The following is a 21,761-nucleotide window of genomic DNA, read 5'->3' as shown; positions in this document are numbered from 1 at the left end:
ATCGTGTGCAATGACCATTGAGTACTAGCGCGTTTACGTCACCGTTCAAGACATGGAAACCTGGTAAGACAGGCTTCAAGACAGGTGATCGACATGCTGTAAGCGGTGATCTAACGGTTATACAGAAATACCTTGGCCAGCCATATCGCCCATCATACCCCCCTCTGCGACAAATCAAGTCTGGTCTAGAGTGTTCTTGTCTCTTTTGGGAACCATGACGTCACACCAACGAACCGAACTGCTTGAACGACCACGCCTGCAAGCACTAGCACTAGTAGAATACCACAAGCACGATGCATTCTCTCCCTCGGAATTCCTACTACTTGTGACCCTTACCTTACACTTTCCGCAGCCTCCACGGCATGGATTCAACCGCAAAGCGCGAGGCGCCGGCCGCTTCTAAACGAAAAGCTGTCCCGTCGCCGACCACACCTACGCCATCGCTTGAACCAGAGCGAGAGCTCACTAGTAGACTAATACCGAACGCTTTTCTCACCGGAACCCTCTTGGCAGCTCTGTCTCTCTCCTGGCCACTGCGATGGGTCATCTCCGGAGCGCCCATACTGATCTACGCTATCCTGCTAGGCGAGGCGTATGGTCATCGCATCTTACCCTTCGTTCCAGTCTGGACCATATTTGCAACAGTAAACCTAGTTTACGCTGTATGTGCGACTTCATGGCTTCTATACTGGGTATTTTGGGCCTTCTGCTGGCCTGTACTCTTCGTCACCTGCCTCTTTCAATTCGACGCACCTGCTGCACTGGCACGCCGCACTCTGCGAAAGACGTTCCTCCGAGATCTCCACTTTATCAACGATCAGGTAGCCTTCTTCGACCTTCCTGCGTTGGAAATCGATACCGAGGTCAAAGGACTGTTCGTCATCCGCGGGTTACGCTCTCACTCTCAACAATGACACTTGTTGCTCATGGAGTTGAAGCCGGCATAAAGCTCTCGGACGACATCGAACTTGGCATTCAAGTTGACAAAGTTGTTGTACCACTCTTTCGAGAGATAACCGTCGACGACGTCTATGCGAATGTCAAGGGTGGAGACTGGGAAGTCACCTTCGGAGACGTCCAGTACGGCGTCCCGGAGCCAGACGACGACGATTCTGTAGTCGTTACCAACACGGCTATCCTTAGAGCAGCGACGATGAAAGGGGGAGCCAATGGTCGCCCGGCCGATATGGTCAGGAATCTTACGGCTGGCAAGATACCGACTGAGGCTGAAGATACCGCATCCGCATTCTCGTCCGTTAAGAAGATATCACCAGATGAGGAGCGCGCTCATACAAAGTACAAGGACCTGGTCCGCTATATCAACGACACAAGTGCCATTACAAAGGCGAAGCAGCAACTGGTAGAGGCCTCGAAAGCACGAGATGAGGCTGGCTCAACAGATGATGAAAAAGACCCCAAAGATGCTAAAAGGTCAAAAGAAGAACCGGGCGTCCGCTTGGACATTGATAATATGGATGACTTCAGAGCAGCAATCTGTACCCAGATCCATGGACAACCCTCAATACCTCATCCACCTACCAAATCGATCAGAGTCTCCACCCTTCGGAAAACATCGTACCCAAACGTAAAGAAGTTCCTACATCGACTGCCCTTCCTCTACCGCTTGATGCTCAGTCCTATTTGTTACTTCCATCCTGTCAAGTTCAAGTCCATTACTGCAGCTGGATCAGGAAAGTGGTTCACAGCCCTGATGCAACAGTATTTCTTTAAGCATTACTCGTCCCAAGACGCCGAGATTCGTAGATTGGAGGCGCGGATATCGGCCTGGTGTGCAGATGCCAATTTCGCCGTAGAACTAGGCCCCATGGCTAGCGAAGCCTCCTTCCCCATCAACACTAATTACAACATCCAGACCCACTTAAAAATCTCAGATGTCATGGCTTACAGAATACTCCCTGATGCCGTCGAACTTAAGCAAGTTGTGCGATTAGGAGGTGCCGATGCTATTCTCACGATTCCGACATTCCTGTTCCCTCACCATGAGCACATCTTCCCAGAGAAGAAGAGTGACTTCGACCTATTGGAGATGGAATCTGCCATCAAAGAAACTGAATCTACTCCAAAGCAGATCCAAGCTCTGAAAGAACTTGAGAAGTTAAAGAGAGACGAGGCATCTATGCACGTCAGCGCACACGCTCACCTCCCGGCGCAGTTTCACCAAGATCTTCTCAACTTCGTCGCCGCAATTGTCAAAGCCACCAAGGTCATCGAGTCAGACAAAGACTTTGAGGAGGCAAAGGTTTTACGCGAACTGAAGCGCGTCAGCACGACTGATAGCGAAGCAAGCAGTCTTGCGTCGATTAATACCAACAATAGCGAAATGTCGCAGACCACAGTGAATGGCAATGAGGACAAGAGCTTCAAAGCATTTCTCAAAAAGGTGGACACTGGTTTCAAGGAAGCGTCGAATAAGACTATGGTGGGCATGCGCAAAGCTGGTCAGAATACTGTACATGCCATGGCTAACGATCGCTGGATCGCACGGCTGGTAGGCAAGGTGACGAGGAAGTTGGAAAAGGCGCAAGGTGAACTGGGGTATAGTGCAGAGGTTCCGATTGCTCTGGCCAAGTACCGTGAGCGACATGAGTTCGAGCAGAAGCTCTTACCCTAAAGGAGATGGACGTTGGGGAGACAGTTGATGACTTGCATGATACCCCCCTAAGACTCTGTATGTTCGAGTAGTCTACTTTATAAGAAAACATTAATCGTTGTCTACCCAAAATCAGAACGACCGATATGGAGCTTATGAATTCAGAAACACATCGATCGAGTTGTATTGCTAGATTCATGACGGCATTCTCAGACTTTCGACCATTTCAACAAGACTGCCGCCAACACTACAGGCAGCACGCTGACCAGTTCTCCAAGACCCGCAAACTCTGGCGGTATCCTCGCGTGCACAAACGCGCCCGCACCTAACAGTACAGCGAAAGTATTGTACACGAAGCTCCAACTAAAGTTGAATACAATTCTGTGTATCGCCTTCCTACTCACATTGATTATGGTTAGTACGCCCGAGAGGCTAGGACGGACGAGAACGACATCGGCAGCAGATTGCGCGATATCAGTACCGCTTGATACATGGACACCAATTGTAGCTTGAGCGAGGGCAACGGCGTCATTGGTCCCGTCGCCGACGAACATGATAACCGGCTTGCGGGATTTGCCAGTCGCTGGAGCTGTCAAAGGTGCTGCGAGGAGGTTCTTGATGTAAGTTTGCTTGTCTGCGGGTGAGTAGCGAGAGCGAACATTGTCTTCTGAGACGTTGAGCTGCGAGGCAATCTCTTTAACAGCGCCATCGTCGTCGCCAGACAGTACATGGACGTTGATGCCGCTGCGTCGGAGATGATCGATGGTAGATGCTGCGTCGGGCCGTAGCGTATCTTGCAGACCGAAGATGGCTACTAGTGTATTGTCGATGGTGAAGCAAAAAGTGGTGAAGCCTTGAGATAACATGGAGCGGACGCGTGGATCGTCGGAAAGCGCAAGCCATCTCGAGTTACCAGCGCGTAGCTTCTTGCCATGGATCGTTCCCTCGACGCCCTTGCCAGTTACCACCTTGGCGTCTGATATGGTTGAAGCTGGTAGTCCCTGCGACGCGAGACGCGTTGCGATGGCCGCCGACACGGGATGTCTGATGTTTCCGAGCAAGCCAAGCAAAAGTGACTTGGCTTCCTCTGCACCACCATACTCAACATACTCCTCGTGCACTACCTCCAGCTTTCCTGCTGTCAAGGTGCCCGTCTTGTCGAACACTACATCCGTCGTTCTGTATGCGACTTCGATACTGCCAGCTGTCTTGAAGATCACCCCACGCTTCGCGGCGACGCCGGATGCGATGACGATGACCATGGGAACCGCGAGACCGATGGCGCAAGGACACGAGACAATTAGGACTGTGATGGCATACGTGATAGCTTCTATGGTCGCTTCTGAGCCAGACTGATGCCGTATCGCAACCCCAATGGCGACCCAGATGACGAAAGTGATGATTGTCAAGGCCACTACTACCGGGACGAAGTAGCTGGCCACGGTGTCGGCAATCTCTTGGATCTTGGGCTTGGAGAGCTTTGCTTCGTCAACCATACCCGCAATCGTCGTGATGGTATTGTCGCCAGGCAGACGGGTTAGGCAAACAGTAAGCGTTCCGCTCCCATTGATAGTTCCTGCGATGACAGCAGATTTGGTGTGCTTCTCTACAGGCTGAGACTCGCCGGTCAACATTGATTCATCAATCTCCGAAGAACCTGAGATGACGGTGCCGTCCGTCGGGATGCGCGAGTCTGGAGCGACCTTGAAAGTGTCTCCATATTGCAACAGCCTGGCATCGATCTCTTTTTCTACTGCATCGTCATCGACCAGGATGGCAGTGGGGGTTTGCAAGGAACGAATACTGATGGACTCTGCCGCCTTTTGACGCGCTAACGATGCCACCCAACGTCCGACCATGATGAGTGTCACCAGTAGCGTACTTGTCTCGAAGAACTCGCCCGTCGACAGCGGTTTCCCGCTGACCAGGTAGCCGAACGAAACGACAGAGAAGATGTACGCGGCGCTTGTACTCAACACAATGAGCAAATCCATCTCAATGACCTTGGAGAACACCAGAGCCTTGAGCGCTTTCGGGTAGAAAGGGCCAGCGATGACAACTTGGACAATAGTTGCGAGCCCAAGTGACGCAGAGCCATATGCAATTTCGCGCTCCGGAAGAGGAGCCCATGCCATGACCAATACAGGAATGGTTAACATGGCAGAGAGCAATGTCAACAAGCCCATGTTTCGAACATGTCTGCTACCGGCCTCCAAGGAAGAGTCGGGACACGGTGGTGCAAGTTGTAACGACTGACTCCAGTCGTCACCCATCAAGTCTCTCGCTCCTACAATCTTCGCGTCGTAATCGACACGGATGGTCTGCTTGTTTAGGCGACGCACGTCCACTACGCCGTCTGGCCACTGTCCGTTGACCAAAGCTGCAGGGTCTCCCGAGCAGATAAGATCCAGACTACAACCCTGATTTGACACTATCTCGCATTTGAACTCCGTTGTGCGATGGAGGTGTTTGACGACATCGTCGACGGTCGCAAGGCTGGTATTGATGTCTAGCTCGAGGCGGGCGAGGACCAGGCTGGTCTGGAGTTTGCTGACGTAGTCTAGACTACCTAGTGTTCGCTGTAACTTTGTCTCACACCCTGTGCAGGTCATGCCAGATACGCTGATGACGACATGTTCACGTGTGTCCCCGCCTTTCTCAATGTCGACGTTATCCGAACTGCTCACGACTTCGGTTGTGTTGACGAGAGTTAACTTCTTGTCGGTGTAGCATTTCGATGCGTTTTTAGGCGGACAGCATGATGTTTTGGTCCTGGTAGTTGCGCATGCTTTGGGTGGTGAGGTGTAGCAAGATGCTTTCGGTGCTTTCGTGGTAGTCTCTGTACAATTAGTTCGTTTAGGTTCGCAATAGCTGCTGACACATGTGTCTTCAGAGACACTCTGTATATCGTCTGCACAGCAGTCGTCTTTCATGTTGGCAGTACAAGCAGGTGCTGGATCAGCCCTGCTTGAGCTGCTGCTGCTGCTGCCACACGCCCTCGTCTCCGCTTCGACCGGCGAAGATGATTTGCGACACGAGCTTGTTGGCTTCGGCTTCGCCGGTCCTGTTGATGAGCAGCATGAGCTGGTAGGCTTTGGTTTCACAGGTCCTGGCGTTGAACAGCAAGAATCGGTCGACTCCTGTTTTGTAGGCGCCGACGAAAAACAGGGAGAGTCAGATGCTTTCGAACCCTGAGAATCCAATGGCTGACAACAGGAACTAGCTGGCTTTGGTATCCCAGGCGCTGAAGTTGAGCAGCAAGAAGTGCTTGGCTTGGGGTCTGTTGCTGGCTCTGATGAGGCGCACGGAGATTTCGCTGTTTCTGATTCTGCAGGCTTTGAAGGTGAGCAGCATGAACTGTCTGGTTTCGTTGCCGCATACTCAGGGTTGGGGACAGTAGAGCAAGAGGCCGTAGGCTCGGGGTCGGGATCGGAAGGTGCGAGTGTTGCATCCACTCTAGGTTGCGTCACCGCTATCACCTTACTTTTCGTTTCTGTCGGTTGCTCCGTGAGAATTTCAGGAGGAACTTTAGGCTTGACAGTAGTTTTGGTTGTATTTTTCGGACCACAGCAACCTCCTCCGCAGGTCATGATGAGGTTGTGGTTGACGAAAGTATAATACTGAAAGGATCGCGCAGTGTAGGTTAATAGGCAAATAGTCTTGTTCTTGCACTTCCCTGAGCATATAAGGAGCAACGGTTACTCTTGTACATAAGAGAGTGGCGATATTTTTGGTGAGGTTACAAACGATATGTTACCTAACGTTGATATCGATATGTCATCGACAGGTGAACTCGATATGTCACTGCTTCCAAACTTGGCGCCGGCTCTGCACTTTCGTTTTCCTAGCTCGGCATCACAAAAGTTGGTTCTGCTCACCGGTCTAGATCTATAGATCTTCGCATTGACTGGTGCAGGTAGCATTCCAGGGTTGTATGCACTGCGAGAATACGCCATACCTTCTGCTAGCCTAGATTATGGGGAAGGCGCAAGCCATGCGCAGGATCTACCTACGTTATAGTTGATTTGCAGTCTCCAAGCAACAATTCATGGTAATGTGGAGATGATTTGTAGGTATTGTTTCTTTCCACCAACTGCTAAAGAGTTTGTGTCTCTGCCCCACTATACTCATGCCTGTTCGACCTCAATCAAGCTGTCTTGCGAATGCTTGACACTCCAGACACCCACAATCTCGAGACCAGGTTCGGGTGACTCCACCATTTGACTCCATTGAGAAATTCTCCTCTCCTTCGAAGAGAAGAGTATAATCATCATCATATCCAATGTCGTGGCCTGCCAGCCCGCGTCCTTGTCCGGAATAGCATTCTCGTTTATCGGAAGTTTACGGTAGTCTTTCTCGTGGCGCCGGCGACCTGCTTTAGGATGCTCTTGCATACATTGTCGGGCCAGTCATGCAGCACGGAGTGCATGTAGTATACTCAAGTCGCCTTCAACGGCTGTTCAAAATGAAAGCCGTACTCCATAGTCTCAATAGCAAGAGGCACTAGGTGATCCTTTGGTGTATGTCTGGTGGATACTTGGTAATCCTGTTTGGCAGCGTCATCATAATCTTCGCTCAATGCACGTCGACTCCATCGCATGGGGACTTTTCCGCCCAAAGCACCTGTTGGAGTCCATGGATTCTGAGATACTATGCAATCGTAGCCGGAAGTATATATTCTACCACTTGGCCAAGTCAATGACTAACCATCGTGAAACCTTTTCTGCCATCGTGGATCTCTACCTCGCGATCTGTCCTGCCGTCGTTCTCTACAATCTGCAGATCAATTTGATAAAGAAGGTGGCCCTCAGCGTTGCGCTCGCACTAAGTTCTATGTAGGCTTACACATTATATGTGGCAACATTGGCTTACGCTTGAATTAGTGCTGCAACCGTAGCTGTGTACAAGTCGACCCGACTACCAGCGCTTGCGAGTGCCGACTTTAGCTGTGAGTAGAGCCGTGGTCAGAGTCGACCAGAGATGCTAACACTAACATGTAGACAATACGACCGATATCACCATTTGGACCAGCATTGAGGGGAATGATATCATCATCGGTGCATAGATACCAACTTTGCAGTAACTATTTGACCACTTCTTGGGCCGAGGGCTGTTTGGTAGCTCTGGTGGTGAGCGGGATCGAAGTGGCTACAAATCGAATGGTCGACCTGGATTGAAGCTCGCTACGATCAGGAGCAAGACTCTTCGGTCAGCCAAGCAACATGGGAAGTCGAGTATCTCTGGAGCAACGCTGGGTCACGATGGCCAGGACAGCATTCTAGGCCCAAGCTGTTGGCCTGGTAGTCACGAGAGTAGCAAAGTCGAGTAAAGCTCCGGTATCACCTGAACACAACACCTGATGGTCGAGTACGAGGATGCGAGCGGGCAGGTGCGTCTATCAAAACAGAGTCACAGTTCTTGTGATATTCAAAGTTGAAGGCGAAGATTTGAAGCGGATTTGCAAAGTTGTAGGCCTGGCACTGTCGAGGGCGATATAGTGCCTGTAGAAGACATAGTAGGTCTCAGCTAGAGAACAACATATAAGTCTGCCCCAAAACAAGGAAACATAGATATCTGGACAAGGATTGATTCTTACTATGTAATTGCCCAAGTGGCTGCGCACCACGACCGAAGCCTCGATAGCGATTTCGACGTTTCGGGGTTGGATCTCGTTGTGACTTCACCTAGTAAAGGCAAATTTGGAGGCATAGATGGCAAATAATATTGAAGGAGTCGCATGCTTGTCCTAAGGCACAGGTACATTAGAGTCCATGCTTTAGTTACTGGCCCGGGCCGGGTGCACGTCAGTGCAACACAGGGAAATTTAGACCCGCCAATGTCAATAGAACGGCAAGCTTGTTTGCCGACTCCCGATGGCTTCTTGGCAGCTACTGTGGGTCTCTCTTGGAGTCATCCATGCAATGGATGCAGGATTAGATCACGTGCGAGTCATGAAGCCGTACACCATAACAGGCAGAGAGACCGAGTAGCGGTGGGTATTCACCATCTTAAATCGAGGACTTGATCTGAAGAGGAAGGTGGTGTACAGCGTACTACGTCGGTCAGTTGAACCGCTGTTCTCAGTTTGGGCTGGCGATGTATTGTAGAGGAAACAGCATTTGCCCGCGTCGAAATCTTGACCAGGAGGATACTCTTCTTCTCATCGGGATAGCTCACAGCCCTCCTCAGTAAGTTGACCACTGTGTCGTGCGTTGGCGCACTAACGAGGAACTTTGATCCATGCAGTTTTTCCAACGACTAGGACATGACAATGACAATCATAAGCGTCTTTCTTGTCCCTGGAGGGCGCCTTACGCCCATGAAGGAATGCTCTATCGAAGCTGCCAGCGCGGCATTCCGGAGTTTGTTCGGTGACGGAGCGGTCAATTTTCTCCAGTTTCCCCAGGATTATGACCGAAAGCGTCTCTGAACTTCCTCATAAGTTCTTGAAATTGAACTTGTTCCCTACTCCAAAGAATACGATTTGAGATCAACGCACCCTGGTACCTGCGATACCGGGTGTGGAACGCAGACGGTAGGTGAGGGTTGTTGCGATGGAGTATGCTGCGTCTCTGGGCCAGTTGTCGAGCAACTTAGGAAGATATCAGACTATATTTTTCAGTGAAGACATGTTCTATGTCCTCGCAGCGTCACAGCTGTGACATATAATCAAAACTGAAAAGGTTGCCATCAACTCCAATACTCCCGTAATATGGTACATTCACTCTCGACCCGGTTGTGGTCTCATCTCCTATGCGCAGACGTTCGTAGGCGAGGAAGCGGCAGGCGAAATGCTAGCATCGACAAGTGGGGAAAGCTCGAGCGGCGCATAAATGCGGGCGTCGTGATGCTGTGCGAAGCTGGGTGCAGTTGGAGTGCTGACGATGTAACGCGGTTGATGCCGTACGGGATAGAAGAGTAATGCGCATCAACGAGGCGTTCCGGAAGCAGCATGCCGTCCGCGGCATTCACTATGCGCTAGTTCCCAGTCACGTGGTCAGTTCCGAAGCACGCGTACAACTAGTGTCAGAGTGTTTGAGCAGCTCATAGTAGCTGTGACAAGTACATGTAAGCTCCATCTTACAACCATTTATGCTGTTAGGTTATTGCTTTTTTCGCCCTCTTGTGGATCATCGTGCGTCTTAGCGTCAAGTCCATATTGAGTGTCTAGCTCCTTTCTCAGGGGAATGCTTCTTTCAACCCAAACCAAGCAGAAACACACGATGCTAATACCCATGCCCAGCCACCATATCGTGCGAAGACTGCGCCGATATACTTCGATCACCTCGACCCAGATGTTAGGTGCGATAGTTCCCCGCACGACGCGCGCCTGGCTCGCAAAGCCATACGCTTGCCCACCAGATAACTGCTCTCGTAACGTTGGTGACGATATCAGTGCCAGATTTTGGTCGAAAACGCGGTTGAATATAGTAGCAGCGATGGTAACCCCCCAAACGTAACCAAATGTCCGCACGAAACTGTATGTTGCTGTCGAGGAAGCGACGTCCGTCTCAGGCAAACCGGCCATGATAGCCGGGAGTAGCGTCGATAGAGACATGCCTAGACCGGCGCCGACAATGAGCTGGAAAATTGCCCACCTCACTGTGCTCTCATCCAAGAGCGTTAGCAGACCAAATCCAATGGCGGCCGTTGCAAAAGATGCAGCATGCAGCATTTTGTACTGGTTGAGCTTCTCCATCAGCACGCCTGCAATGACAGCAAAAACGAGCATTCCGAACGCCAGTGGAAGGAAGTTGACGCCAGAACGCACAACTGTTGTTCCGAGTACGGCTTGGAAAAATACTGGCAAGAAGTAACCGGACGCCTGTACGAGGATTGATGACAGGAACGTCAGCGCAAAGGCGGTTGCTGAGGTTCGATTGCTGAAGAGTCGCTCCGGCACACTGGGGTAGGTTGCAAAGTGCTGCTGTATGTGGAAAGCGATCCAGCCTATGCCACCCAGTACCAAAGGGAGTATGACACGCCACGAAGACCAGGGATATTCAATACCGCCCATAACCAGGCCCAGTAACACCGCCAGAACGCTCGGTATGAATATGAGGTTGCCCAGAACATCAATCTCCTGCTTCTCGGTATGCTTCTGCAGTCGCATGAATAGCAGTATTGCGACGAGCGCAACGCTGCATATAGGAATATTCAAATAGAAGATCCACCGCCAATTTGCTTCGGCCAATGCTCCTCCAACAACAGGTCCCATTCCTGCTGCTAGACCGGACCAGCTAAACATCAATCCTAGATATTTCCCCCGCTCCCGCAGAGGCACCAGATCGCAGCACACGATATCGAGAAGAACGTAAATGCCGCCTGCCCCCACTCCTTGTATCGTTCGACCTGCGATGAGCATTCCTACGTTGGAAGCACCTCCTGCAACACCGCTGCCGAGCGCGAACAAGACTGTAGATGCGATGAAAGGCAGCCTGCGACCGAACACGTTTGCGAACTGTCCGAACAGGGGCTGTGGGACCGACGAGGCAACGACGAATGAATTGGCAATCCAGACATACTTTTCGGCGCCCCCTATCTCTGCTGTTACTGTAGGTAACGCCGTCATGATAATTGCGACATCAAGGGCGGAGATAAAGGACAAGATACATAACGCAACGAAAATGCCCCAAAAGCGTATCGACTTCTTGTTCTCTGGCATACTGGCAGAATGAGGACCTTCAAGCAACGCGAACAATAACGAGCCTGGAGATAACCTGCTCCAATTGTATGGAGGATTAAGTCAACCGGCGCACAGACATCTCACTCTCCACCGATCGTGTGGAACCGAAGTGCATCTAGATGATTCCAACATGTACGGTAAAGTAGTTGGTTGTACAGCAATTTAGTGCAACCAGCATCTATTGGTCATGAAGGCACCATGGGTCGCATTCCAAGGCCACAGTTGTGCGGCGCTTAGACATGCCAGGGGCGCTAACTTAATCAGCTTATGTTTTACCCATGGCCGTCTTCTACCATTTGATGCAGTTGACTATCGTGCCATTAGCCATGGATCATACCCGTTTCACCAAAGCAACGATTGTAGGATTCCACTCGATATGGAGATAAAACAAAGCATGTCTTGTCCTATCTACGCAGCTGTCGGCCTTCGACGTACTCGGATTTTTCCACCATGCAACGGTAGCTTCAGCCACACAGTATCCAAAGGCTTTGGTCGAACTGCCATGTGCTCAACGTCATAGTTTAGCAGCATGTGTGCTATGAAGACTTTCATCTCATTCAAGGCGAAAAATCGACCAGGGCACGCATGCCGTCCAAACCCAAAGCCAAGGAAAGCGTCATCAAGCGTAGCAGTTGACTTGCCCTTACGGTCGCTTGTGTCGGCTTTGGCAGTTTCGATATCGTCCTTCGTTGCGAAATTGTCGACAATGCTAGTAACATTATTCGGATCCGCAAAGCGAAACGCGTTGAAGCTGCGTGCTTGTGGATAAATACTCTCGTCATAATGGATCGGCTCCATTGGAACCGCAATCATGGTGCCTTGTGGTACATGAATGTTGGAGACCGGGAGCCGAATACCTTCCGGATGTACAACCTGAGCCTTGTTAATTTCGGATCTCCCACGTATAGCAGCATACATACTGTTCGCGGAAGCCCAACAATGGCGAATGGATTGAGCCTCATTGATTCGCGGATCATCGAATCAATGAGCTTCAGATCCCGTACCGCATCGCGCGTCCATACACCACCTGCCTTTGCAAGCACCGATGCAGCTTCGTCGCGTAGAGCGTCAACATAACCCATTGCTGGATCCGAACTGAAGAGATCCAGGATCACATTCTGCACAGTAAAGCTGGTCGAATGAAGAGAAATGTCGTTGACCAACAAGAGACGATGCGCTACTCGCTTCGGGTCCAGTTGCCCCACGTCTCCCTTTGCGGCTGCGGCGTAGCACTCGTCGATAAGCCATTGGAGACCATCTTTCTGGGATCGGGTAAGCATGATGATGTGGATCTCGTCAATGCAAGGGGCAGTCCTACCGGTGGAGTCCATCCACATTTCGCATCAACCTTGAACCGGGCAGTAGCGTTCAACCTCTCTGTTACGAAAGGCAGACAACCTTTCATCGCCTTTCGTCGCAAGTACCAGCAGGTTGATCCTACGAGGGCACCAGTGACTGGTTTCAGCGGTTTAGGTGTCGCATTGATAAGCATAGCGCCGGCGAAAATGCTCATTGCGTGATCCCTGAGATCGTTCAAAAACTGCTCGTCACGACCTACGATACGATCAGATTCGAAACCTTTTGTTGGACACTCCAATCAACTTACACAGCGGCGCGCCGCAGAAGGCGCCATTACTCGCACCAGCGATTAGCTTTAAACACGCATCCCATACAGCGACCTCTTTCCACTCGGTGTCGCCTTTTGCTCCCCACCACCGCTCAAAGCCTCTGTCAAGTTCATCGGCCATCAGCGGTGTTAGGTGCTCGAGATTTCGAGTAATCTGATGACGCACAACGTTGATCTGGAAATCATTGTCGGCTACCTCTTTGTCCCAAACTGTCCATTTCGTCTGAATGGTTTCACTCTGCGTCGCATGGATGTCGAGCGTGCTCTCTGGAAGTGAGTAAACCTTTTTTATCAAGCGTGGTGGGAGAATGATCATCGCTCCTCTATCTATGCTGGGCAGGATGAAAGGACTGTTCACGCTAGCAAACTAGAAGATTGATGATGAGTAGAAATCTACTAACTTCGAAGATGATCATACCTTGCGGTAACCCTCAAACGCCCAGTCCTGCGTCTTGCGGATGGACTTCAATGTCGCCCACACCCATTCGAACCATCCTTTCTGAAGACCCACGACTGGTAGCTCTTCCCAATGCTTCGACTCTACTTTCCCGAAGAATACCGCCCGGATTGCGTGGTAAGCTAGGAAGAGGACTGATAAAGGCACAAGTGCCTGCGTGGGCGTGATGATGAGCTCCATTCTTGGACGAGTCAAGTCATAGAAACCACGAGGAGCATTCGACACTCTAAACGCTTAAAGTATGCTGCTTTGCACAACTAGCCTTCAACGGCAGGAACTGTGCCGCCGTTCAAGTTTCTTCGGAGGCCCTCTACGTTAAACCGGATTTTTATTGGGCGTTGTGAAAGGAACAAGGATTTCTTGCAGCTGGTACGTAGCAGCCGAGTCCTCCCAATGAGCTAGCACTTTGCTTTGCATATATTGATTTCGAGCTTGCAAACGCGGCTGCTGACCTGGACGTCTTACCGAACATACCGTAAATTGCGGCGTTCACCGAGCAGCCCGAACCAATCATCGAAGGGTTGCTGATGCGAATTTTGCAATCGATAGGCCACCAGTGACCCATCGTGCTGGCGCGGCTGAGTGGGTCATAGAACCACACGATTTTCAGGGTAGCAAAGAGTTGCTCCGGTATTGCAGCATGCAATGCACTTACTACAGACTACTTACACAGGCCGTCGCAGTAGTTTGCACCCTTTGCGGAAGGTTGTACGACAGTGCGTCAACCGCGCGGCTCCACACACGGCTCGGGTCGGCAGACTTCCATATCTGGGATAGGCGTGGGGTCGTACACAACGATATCACAAATGTCTCGTCTTCCAGTGGCCTTGTTAGGTTTCATATGTTAGTCAAAACCAATACGTCGCTTCAAGACTACAACTTGAGAGCATATCGCCTGGGATCAGAAACAAGATCGTTGGCTACAGGACGATGCAAAAGCATAGTGGAGCTGCTCTCAAGGTAGTCTAGAAATGGACCCAACCATTATCAATCCGATAAACCTCGGCCAGAAGGAGCTGCGTCATGTGGCGCGATCTCTACAGATATTCGAGTGCATTTCGAACTTGGATGTGGAGATAGGCACATATTGAGCACCGATATCTACGGTCCGCGCATACGTATGCTATGTGCGCGCTAGTCCGTCGCTTCTCGAGTTGTGGCCAGAGCTTGCTTTCACATGGAAACCTCAATTACTCGCTATCTTCCGTTCGAGATCCAGTATATCCGCCTGAAGTCGATATATACGCCAAGACGCACCATGGTAGCTTAGAACTAGCTGCTAGGACTCTGGATTAAGGATTCTCTCACCGGTCCTTTTAAAGCATACTAAGACATGCAAGCCTCTCCGTATATCTGCAATTCGTATCGAGAGTACATTCCAGATATGTACATCAAAACCATTGGCTTGCTTCGCCATGCTTAAGCCAGTGCATATTCGCATGTGCGTGAGCATTTCTTCCCAGGATCCGAGCTGGGCCCGTGGGTGACCGCGTCATTTGTATCCGGACACGTGGGGAGGGTGCTGCATAATCGAGCGAAAACGAACCTATGGAGAAGCGGGCCTTCGACCTCATTGCGTGCAGGCAATACTACCCGCGATGTCACCTTTGCATCCCGCTGTCGATATATCCATATGCAATGACGATTAAACCCTGTAGCAACCTCAAAAGATCCTGGAAGACATGAAGACGTGTTAGATCACCTGGCCTCTCACACAAGGAGGACCGAGGTAGGTCCTTTTACTAGAAGCATTGCGGTCAGGGAACATACCGGCAAGTAGACTCTTTCTCCTCAGTCGCGTCGTTAGGTGCAGTTGAGGTACAGATCACGATTCAAGACCGACGTCGGATTTGACTCCACTGGACTCTTGATCCTCCAATCAGACGTAAGCCGTCGGTCTTATGTCCAGGTAGTGGTGCCGTGTGGGGCAACACTGCTTAAGCGCGCTTGTGCATATGTCATCTCTGAGCGCGATAGCTTGCCGTGCAGACGTTACCTATTCGCCGTCTTCTCGACAGCAATCAATCAAGGATTACGGCATGATTTAGCCGTATTAAAGGCCAAGGGTCCTCAAGAGGCTCTCCCGTCATTTAGCGCACGGAACGTTTCCTCATGTGGCTCTGATTCGCCCACTCGTTTGCGCATCGACCTTACATTAGACCCGCAGCCTCGGACCCGTCCAGACGTTCAACCGTTTTCCCCGATTCCCACACTACACCTTTGTGGATCGGACCGTTGGTCATTCCGGCCTGGTGGCTGCATACGCTTCGTGTTTTCTTTTGTAGTTGCATCGGGTGTACTTACTTTCTAGGATAGCAAACGCTGTGATAGCGCTAGGAAAAGGATCGGTTGCTCGCCTTTTTTTTTTCGAAAGCGAAACACGACGATAGGTGAGACTTCACGTCAAGTGACGCAGCTTGTGTAGTATGCAGGTGGGCTGATATTGATCGGAATTTACTGCAGGACAGCGGCACAGTTTAACTAACTAACAACGACTTTAGTTCACTTGCATAGAGGCTTAGACGTAATGTAATGGGTCGCTTCATCCGGCCATGCCGTGTAGCAGAACCTGTAGCTAGAGCACCGTGAAGATGGTAGCATAGTATATGTACCAATCCTAAACACCCCGCGTCCATTAGCCTCAATCTAAATTCTCACACCCAAACTTTACTGCCAGTATGGAGTTTCTAGAGATGCAGAGCATACATCTACCAGGTCTTAGCCCGTTAGCAGTTAATGCTGCGAGCAGCATATTCGGTTTGATATCGATTTTCTTTTTCTACAAAGCCTTGGTCGCGAAGAAATTGGTACGTATCGAATGCACACGGAGGAGTGTGCATCATACTGACAAGTTTACTAGGCTTCTTCTCCAGTAAGGATCCTGAAGATCATCTTCAAGCCTGTCACCAAGCGATACCAAGCATGGGCATATCTCTTCTGGGGCCCTGAGATCATCCAGAAGGCGTTCGACGAGGCAAAAGGAAAGCCATTCGAGCTCTTCGCCCCTGACAACCGCTATGTCTTCGTCTCTGACCCTCAGCAAATCAAGGAGCTAGACAATGCGCCAGATACGGTGCTGTCCCTTCAAGCAGCGTCAAAGCAGGTATGCATCTCGAAAGGCTTTGTTCTTCTTGGTAACTAACAAGATACAGATGCTACAGCCCCTCTACACCATGTAAGATAACCTTCGAGTATCTCGACAGCAATCATCTTGCATTAAACTCACTAACGCGCCATAGGCACGGCTTCAACTGGTTTGATCGACGTGGTACTGAGGGTGTTGGGTTCATCCGCGCCCTTCGCACGCTTTTGACCAACAACCTACCTAAGATCCTTCCTGACCTTACTTGTATCATCCGCACTAGGTTCCAGGAACTACATGCCGGACATCCAGTAATCAATGGTAATAATGCATCCAATACTTCAATTTTCATTCAAGCTGACGACGATCAACAGGAAAGAAGCATTCAGATGTATATCATATGACGGTTAAGTTGGTGGTTCTCTCCAATGCTGTATCTTTCTTCGGAAAGGATCTAGCAAAGGATGAGCAGTTCATGGTCTCCGCTCTCGCATACATTGAGGAGACCCTGATCTGCGCTGAGATCGTTCGCCTGCTACCTGGATTCATGACTCCTATCGTCGGTGGCATCATCGCCCGTACACTCAAGTCTCATGCCGTCATCTTCAACAGGCTTCTGCCCATCGCCCAAGAAAGATGCATCGAGCGAGATGCGGCTAAGCTAGGCCAAAAAGTCCCTCAACACGCCGACTGCATCCAATGGATCATGGAGACGTCGCCCAAGAACGCACCATGGACACCTCAACGCGTCGTCCACGAACTAATGGCCATTTGGTTCGGCTCTGTTCATGCCGTCTCCACAACCGTGACTTTTGCTATTCACGACCTTTGCTTGCATCCTGAGTACGCGGAGCCTCTGCGCAAGGAGTGCGAGTCCCAATACGCTGCTTTTGAGCAAAGCGGTGTGGGACTTCCGCTTCTCGACAGCTTCATCAAGGAGTCTGCGCGTTTGACGCCAGTCGAGTCACAGAGTACACGTCGTTCAGCGCTACAACCTTTCTCACTCAAAGACGGCACCCACGTCAACGTTGGAGATTGGTTCTGCACACCCGTCCGAGCCATCATGACAAATCCTGTCGACTACCCCGAAGCAACGACATTCAGCGGTTTCCGCTTCGCCGACCCGCAGCTGGTCAAGAGTCTCGAGAACGCCGACGGTGCTTTTGATATTATGCAGAAGAAGCCAACAAAGCTGACTGACTTTGACATGACGTTCCATGTCTGGGGAACCGGAAGAATGGCCTGGTGAGTCTTGAGCTTAGCTTCGCTGTTCGAAATGGAGATCTTGCTAACGACATGTATAGCCCTGGAAGGTATTATGCCTCAGCTGTTATGAAGGTCATCCTGGGTCAGGTTATTCTTAACTATGACTGTGAGCTCGTCGACCCGACGGCGAAGCGCTTGTTCACATGGCGATCGACTATCTTGCCCAAGCCTAGTGCGAAGGTCGTCTTCACTCCGATAGGTGACGCGAACTAGAAGAGCTAGAGATGCATGAGAGGGTCAACTATTTACGCTCGCTGCTGGATATGCAGAACAACGATATAACGAATGATGGAGGCATGTTTGTTTGCTGTTTTGTGGCTGCACGTTTTTCCTAGTTGTAGATATCACACAACAACTGATACATATGAACATACGCAATGTCGCATTTGTAACGCCCATTGCTGCTTCAAGTGCCTTGGTGATTCAAGAAACTCACAATCTTCACCCGACATGACGTCACATGTCATAGACCGTGTGGTTTTACCTTCAATATACATTAAAACGCTGGGTATTAAGAAAAGACTCGCTGAACGCCGCCTCACTGCCAAATACCGAACGTATTTAGTAACCTTCGCTTAGTAGCGCACTGGGGCTGCAATGGTAAAAGAAAACCATAAGCACTGCCGGTTCTCGGTCCGATTCAATAGGACTAAAAAAGCCACCGGTAGCTCAGAGCATTCCAATTCGGACCACGTCGCAATTCGTAATCCAAATGTGGAGCTACGTTGCAACGGCCACACTCTTTCTAGTCCGCGGGCACTAGCCATGAAGAAGTGGCAACACCTTAGCCACCATTCGCACGGGCAGCAGTGCCACTCCAATGCCCCAGAAGCAAGAAAGAAAAACAAGAAAAGAAAAGAGGCAATCTAGATCTCAACGGTTAGCCAGAATCCCAATAATTGGACGCGGTCCGTACTTCGTTATCCGAGTCACCTAGACTCGGTCCATTCTCCATCAACGCGTCCTTAAATGGACGTTCCCAACCCACCATAGTCCAAGAGACACTTTTCTCTTCAACATTTACAAGCCCAGCCCTCCGAAAGGGTATCGATGTCCAGCATCCTCAAGGAAGCTATGACCGGTCTGGCCCTTGGTCTGCTCAGCGCTGTACATACTGGTGTTTCGCACCATCCTCGCTCCAGACTGAGGGTGCAGCAAACTGCTGTCTGACTGAGGGGTTTTGAAAGGCATGGCATCAGCAGTGATGTTCAGTTTGTTCCATTCAGCCCATGTATCGCCATTGCGGTCCAGCAAACTGCTATCAGAGTTGTTGCGGCGTTGGGCGAGTGGAGCGAGGTGAGGGTTGCTTGCTACTCTGAAGCCGCGCTGCAATGCTGTCGCGTTATCTGCGTCCCCACTCATCACGGCACGGCCGATGAAATCATTGTAAGGTGGTGGATAGATGGCGACTTCACGGCCTGGGCCGTCAGTGATTGTGTTCTTCTTATTGCGAGTTTCGATCAGGACTTTTGGGAGTTCCAGTCGCGGCAATGGAGGTGGTACAATCTTTGGTCCGGAATCGCTGCGCTCCCTAACCCAAGAGATGACCGAAACAGGCTGTTCGGGAGCTGACTGAGGAGAGCTGCTGGACTTTTTAGTCTCGGTCTGACCTGACTTACATCCCGCGAAGAGGTTAACGATCCACTGATGCCATGATCCTAGAGAGGGTGCTGTTGTGCCCTGCACTACCTCTGGGGCAGAATTCGCTGTAGGAGTTGCCGTCACTGGAGTCAAGTTTACTGTAGTAACTGCAGCGGCTGGGTATAAGTCTGCTGTAGTAACTGTCGCCGCTGATGACGAGCCTGCTGTAACATCTGCCGATTCTGATAATAAATCCGATGTAGTATTTGCCGACACTGATGAAAGATCTGATATAGTATCTGCTGTCACTGATGATGAGACTGCCGTACTATCTGGCGCCGCCGACAATGAGACTGCCGTAGACTCCTCTGCCACTGTTGATAGATCGGTTCTCGTCTCTTCTACCACTGGCGATGAATTTACTATTGTGTCCTCCGCCACTTGGGATAGATCTACCGTATCATCTTCTCCCTCTGGAGATGAATCTGTTGTAGTCTCTGGTGCTACTGGTAAAGAGTCTGCCGGAAACCAATCTGTCGGCCACGACCATAGTGGTGCCTGTAACAGAAGGGAGTTAGATGGGTCGCAATCCTCATCTGTGATGCTATCTGGCGCATCTAGACTGGCTGGGATAGATGGAACACAGGAGTCTTTTGGTTCAACTGGATGACCGCTCTGAGAAGCGCCGCCCAACTCGTGATCATGCTCATCTGCATTACTAACGGCAACGTTTGGCTTATTTGAAATGAGGGGAGCTCTGCAAAGTATTAGTGCAGTTCGGAGACCGCTTTTGAAGGCGCCATCAGACTCTTGATCATCTGTAGTTAGCACACGCTTCTTGAGGAAAGGTCTCGCGTCCTCGTCAACAGGATTTTCATCGTCATCATAGTCGAAGTTGTCAGATTCAACAGAGAGTGTGTACACTGAGCCAGTCAGCGGGTTCATCTGGTGACAGCAGCGTTCAAAGTAGCGGCGTCTACCTCTAGGAGCCTTTGTCGGGCCATGCGCGTCGTTGTTTGTCGGTTTTGCTTTCGGCGTCACTGGGCGCTGCTTGTTGTTTTTCCCGCCCTGTTTGGCTCGGCCCTGGAATTGAACGCGGGATGTGACTCTGGGGATCGTCATGGCTCGAGCGACCTTTGGAGTGAAGGAGTCGAAAAAGGGTTAGTGCATGCCAGTCACAGCACGAGCGATGCGAGTGCGGCAATGCTCGAAGACCTATGAAGAGCAAGTTGAGATTAGTTGTAGACGCGCGTGTTGTTGTGTGTAGGTTAACAGTAGCTACGCGTAAAGATTTCCACAGTGTTTGCGCTGTTCAACAGCGCAGTGCGCGTCGCTACAGCGCCATGCGCAGGTGAATGCGTCTTTGGACAGAGATTGTGATTCTGGGAGGCAGTGACGACGTGGTGAAGGGGAAAGTGGAAGGTGACTTTTGTTGACAGAGAGAAATACGTATACAATCCTCACCGGTGGCTATATTGGAATACAGCTCGGTGAAGGTGAGTTGTTGCAGATGATAGTCTCTCGGATACATGATGGTAGTTCAAGGGCCTGAATGACACGATACTGCCACCTGCACCGCCAGACGGCAGGCAGCCTTGACATTGGATTGTTCGTGAAAGCGTCGGATATGCATTCTAAGATGGTCGTCCAAACTCTCATTGGCGTTTAGTTATGTATAGCATGGTTCGTCAATCATCACATGCGGCCTGTTACCGCTCCGCTCAACGGGATAGGACTAGAAACTCATAGATCTTCATGCGTTGTCTGCGCAAATGTATGTGACTGCACTTGAGTTAGTATAAAGCGGGGTGAAAGCCAGTGTAGAGAATTAGATACCGTTGTTACCACGGACGAAAGCATCTCCCCAATTCCGGGTGACGCGTCCCTCAGAGATCTCCTTGCATCGTTCCAATGCGATGTTCATGTAGCCATCTACTGATTGGAGATCACCTGCGTAGATATTAGTAGTTGGTATACATCAAGGGCACGTGGAGGAGCACCTTTGTAGATGATGCCAGAGTTCAGCTTGACAGTGACAGGAGCTCCAATGATCTCACTAAGGAAGCCGCTAGGATCTCTTGAGTCGCCTGCAGCTTCGGGTGCTGGGCTTTCGCCGTTGGTGGACATGGTGATGAAGCTGGTGATGTGTGATTTCCTGGCAAACATTTAGCAACTTGTTACGACAGGTAGTAAAGAAGCTTACGTAAGTGTTTGAGCAGGCGTGAGCTGATAATTCTCGAATTCGGTCGCTGGTGGATAAGGAAGTGGAAAGACGGCGATGTTGGGTGGTGGAAAGGAAGAGTGCACAGACCACGTCTCTTCCTCATCTATCACGAGAAGCGTGACTGCGCGTTGATGCCCCACCTGCATTTGCCCGCGCCTTCCCCAACATCGAAACCATCCTCTCCTATACACTATCTCAGGGTAGTGCGATACCTCCTTCACCCAACT

General features: G+C 50.6%; 7 protein-coding genes across 7 annotated transcripts; 2 read left to right on the top strand and 5 right to left on the bottom strand.

The window, feature by feature from the left end:
- Positions 1–910: 910 nt before the first annotated feature.
- Positions 911–2,632, top strand: ALTATR162_LOCUS10703 (uncharacterized protein; the record flags this gene model as incomplete). The annotated part of the gene is made up of 1 exon (XM_043318341.1): positions 911–2,632. One exon carries the CDS (start codon positions 911–913, stop codon positions 2,630–2,632), a length of 1,722 nt encoding a protein of 573 aa, XP_043174276.1.
- A 188-nt stretch (positions 2,633–2,820) lies between these two features.
- Positions 2,821–5,544, bottom strand: ALTATR162_LOCUS10702 (uncharacterized protein; the record flags this gene model as incomplete). Its single annotated transcript, XM_043318340.1, has 1 exon — positions 2,821–5,544. The coding sequence occupies one exon, from the start codon at positions 5,542–5,544 to the stop codon at positions 2,821–2,823; it is 2,724 nt and encodes a 907-aa protein (XP_043174275.1).
- Positions 5,545–9,701: 4,157 nt separating this feature from the next.
- On the bottom strand, positions 9,702–11,276 carry ALTATR162_LOCUS10701 (uncharacterized protein; the record flags this gene model as incomplete). The annotated part of the gene is made up of 1 exon (XM_043318339.1): positions 9,702–11,276. The coding sequence occupies one exon, from the start codon at positions 11,274–11,276 to the stop codon at positions 9,702–9,704; it is 1,575 nt and encodes a 524-aa protein (XP_043174274.1).
- Positions 11,277–11,705: 429 nt separating this feature from the next.
- On the bottom strand, positions 11,706–13,561 carry ALTATR162_LOCUS10700 (uncharacterized protein; the record flags this gene model as incomplete). The annotated part of the gene is made up of 5 exons (XM_043318338.1): positions 11,706–12,170; positions 12,218–12,559; positions 12,616–12,851; positions 12,904–13,291; positions 13,343–13,561. The coding sequence occupies 5 exons, from the start codon at positions 13,559–13,561 to the stop codon at positions 11,706–11,708; spliced, it is 1,650 nt and encodes a 549-aa protein (XP_043174273.1).
- Positions 13,562–16,059: 2,498 nt separating this feature from the next.
- On the top strand, positions 16,060–17,942 carry ALTATR162_LOCUS10699 (uncharacterized protein; the record flags this gene model as incomplete). Its single annotated transcript, XM_043318337.1, has 6 exons — positions 16,060–16,188; positions 16,242–16,484; positions 16,534–16,556; positions 16,621–16,784; positions 16,838–17,708; positions 17,768–17,942. The coding sequence occupies 6 exons, from the start codon at positions 16,060–16,062 to the stop codon at positions 17,940–17,942; spliced, it is 1,605 nt and encodes a 534-aa protein (XP_043174272.1).
- Positions 17,943–18,749: 807 nt separating this feature from the next.
- On the bottom strand, positions 18,750–20,432 carry ALTATR162_LOCUS10698 (uncharacterized protein; the record flags this gene model as incomplete). Its single annotated transcript, XM_043318336.1, has 1 exon — positions 18,750–20,432. One exon carries the CDS (start codon positions 20,430–20,432, stop codon positions 18,750–18,752), a length of 1,683 nt encoding a protein of 560 aa, XP_043174271.1.
- A 706-nt stretch (positions 20,433–21,138) lies between these two features.
- Positions 21,139–21,680, bottom strand: ALTATR162_LOCUS10697 (uncharacterized protein; the record flags this gene model as incomplete). Its single annotated transcript, XM_043318335.1, has 3 exons — positions 21,139–21,260; positions 21,311–21,465; positions 21,514–21,680. 3 exons carry the CDS (start codon positions 21,678–21,680, stop codon positions 21,139–21,141), a joined length of 444 nt encoding a protein of 147 aa, XP_043174270.1.
- Positions 21,681–21,761: the final 81 nt, after the last annotated feature.

Source organism: Alternaria atra (genome assembly GCF_907166805.1).
Source record: "Alternaria atra isolate CS162 genome assembly, contig: 34, whole genome shotgun sequence".
NCBI lineage: Eukaryota > Fungi > Ascomycota > Dothideomycetes > Pleosporales > Pleosporaceae > Alternaria > Alternaria atra.
The sequence above is the reverse complement of the archived record's forward strand: the minus strand, read 5'-3'. Positions and strand labels throughout refer to the sequence as shown.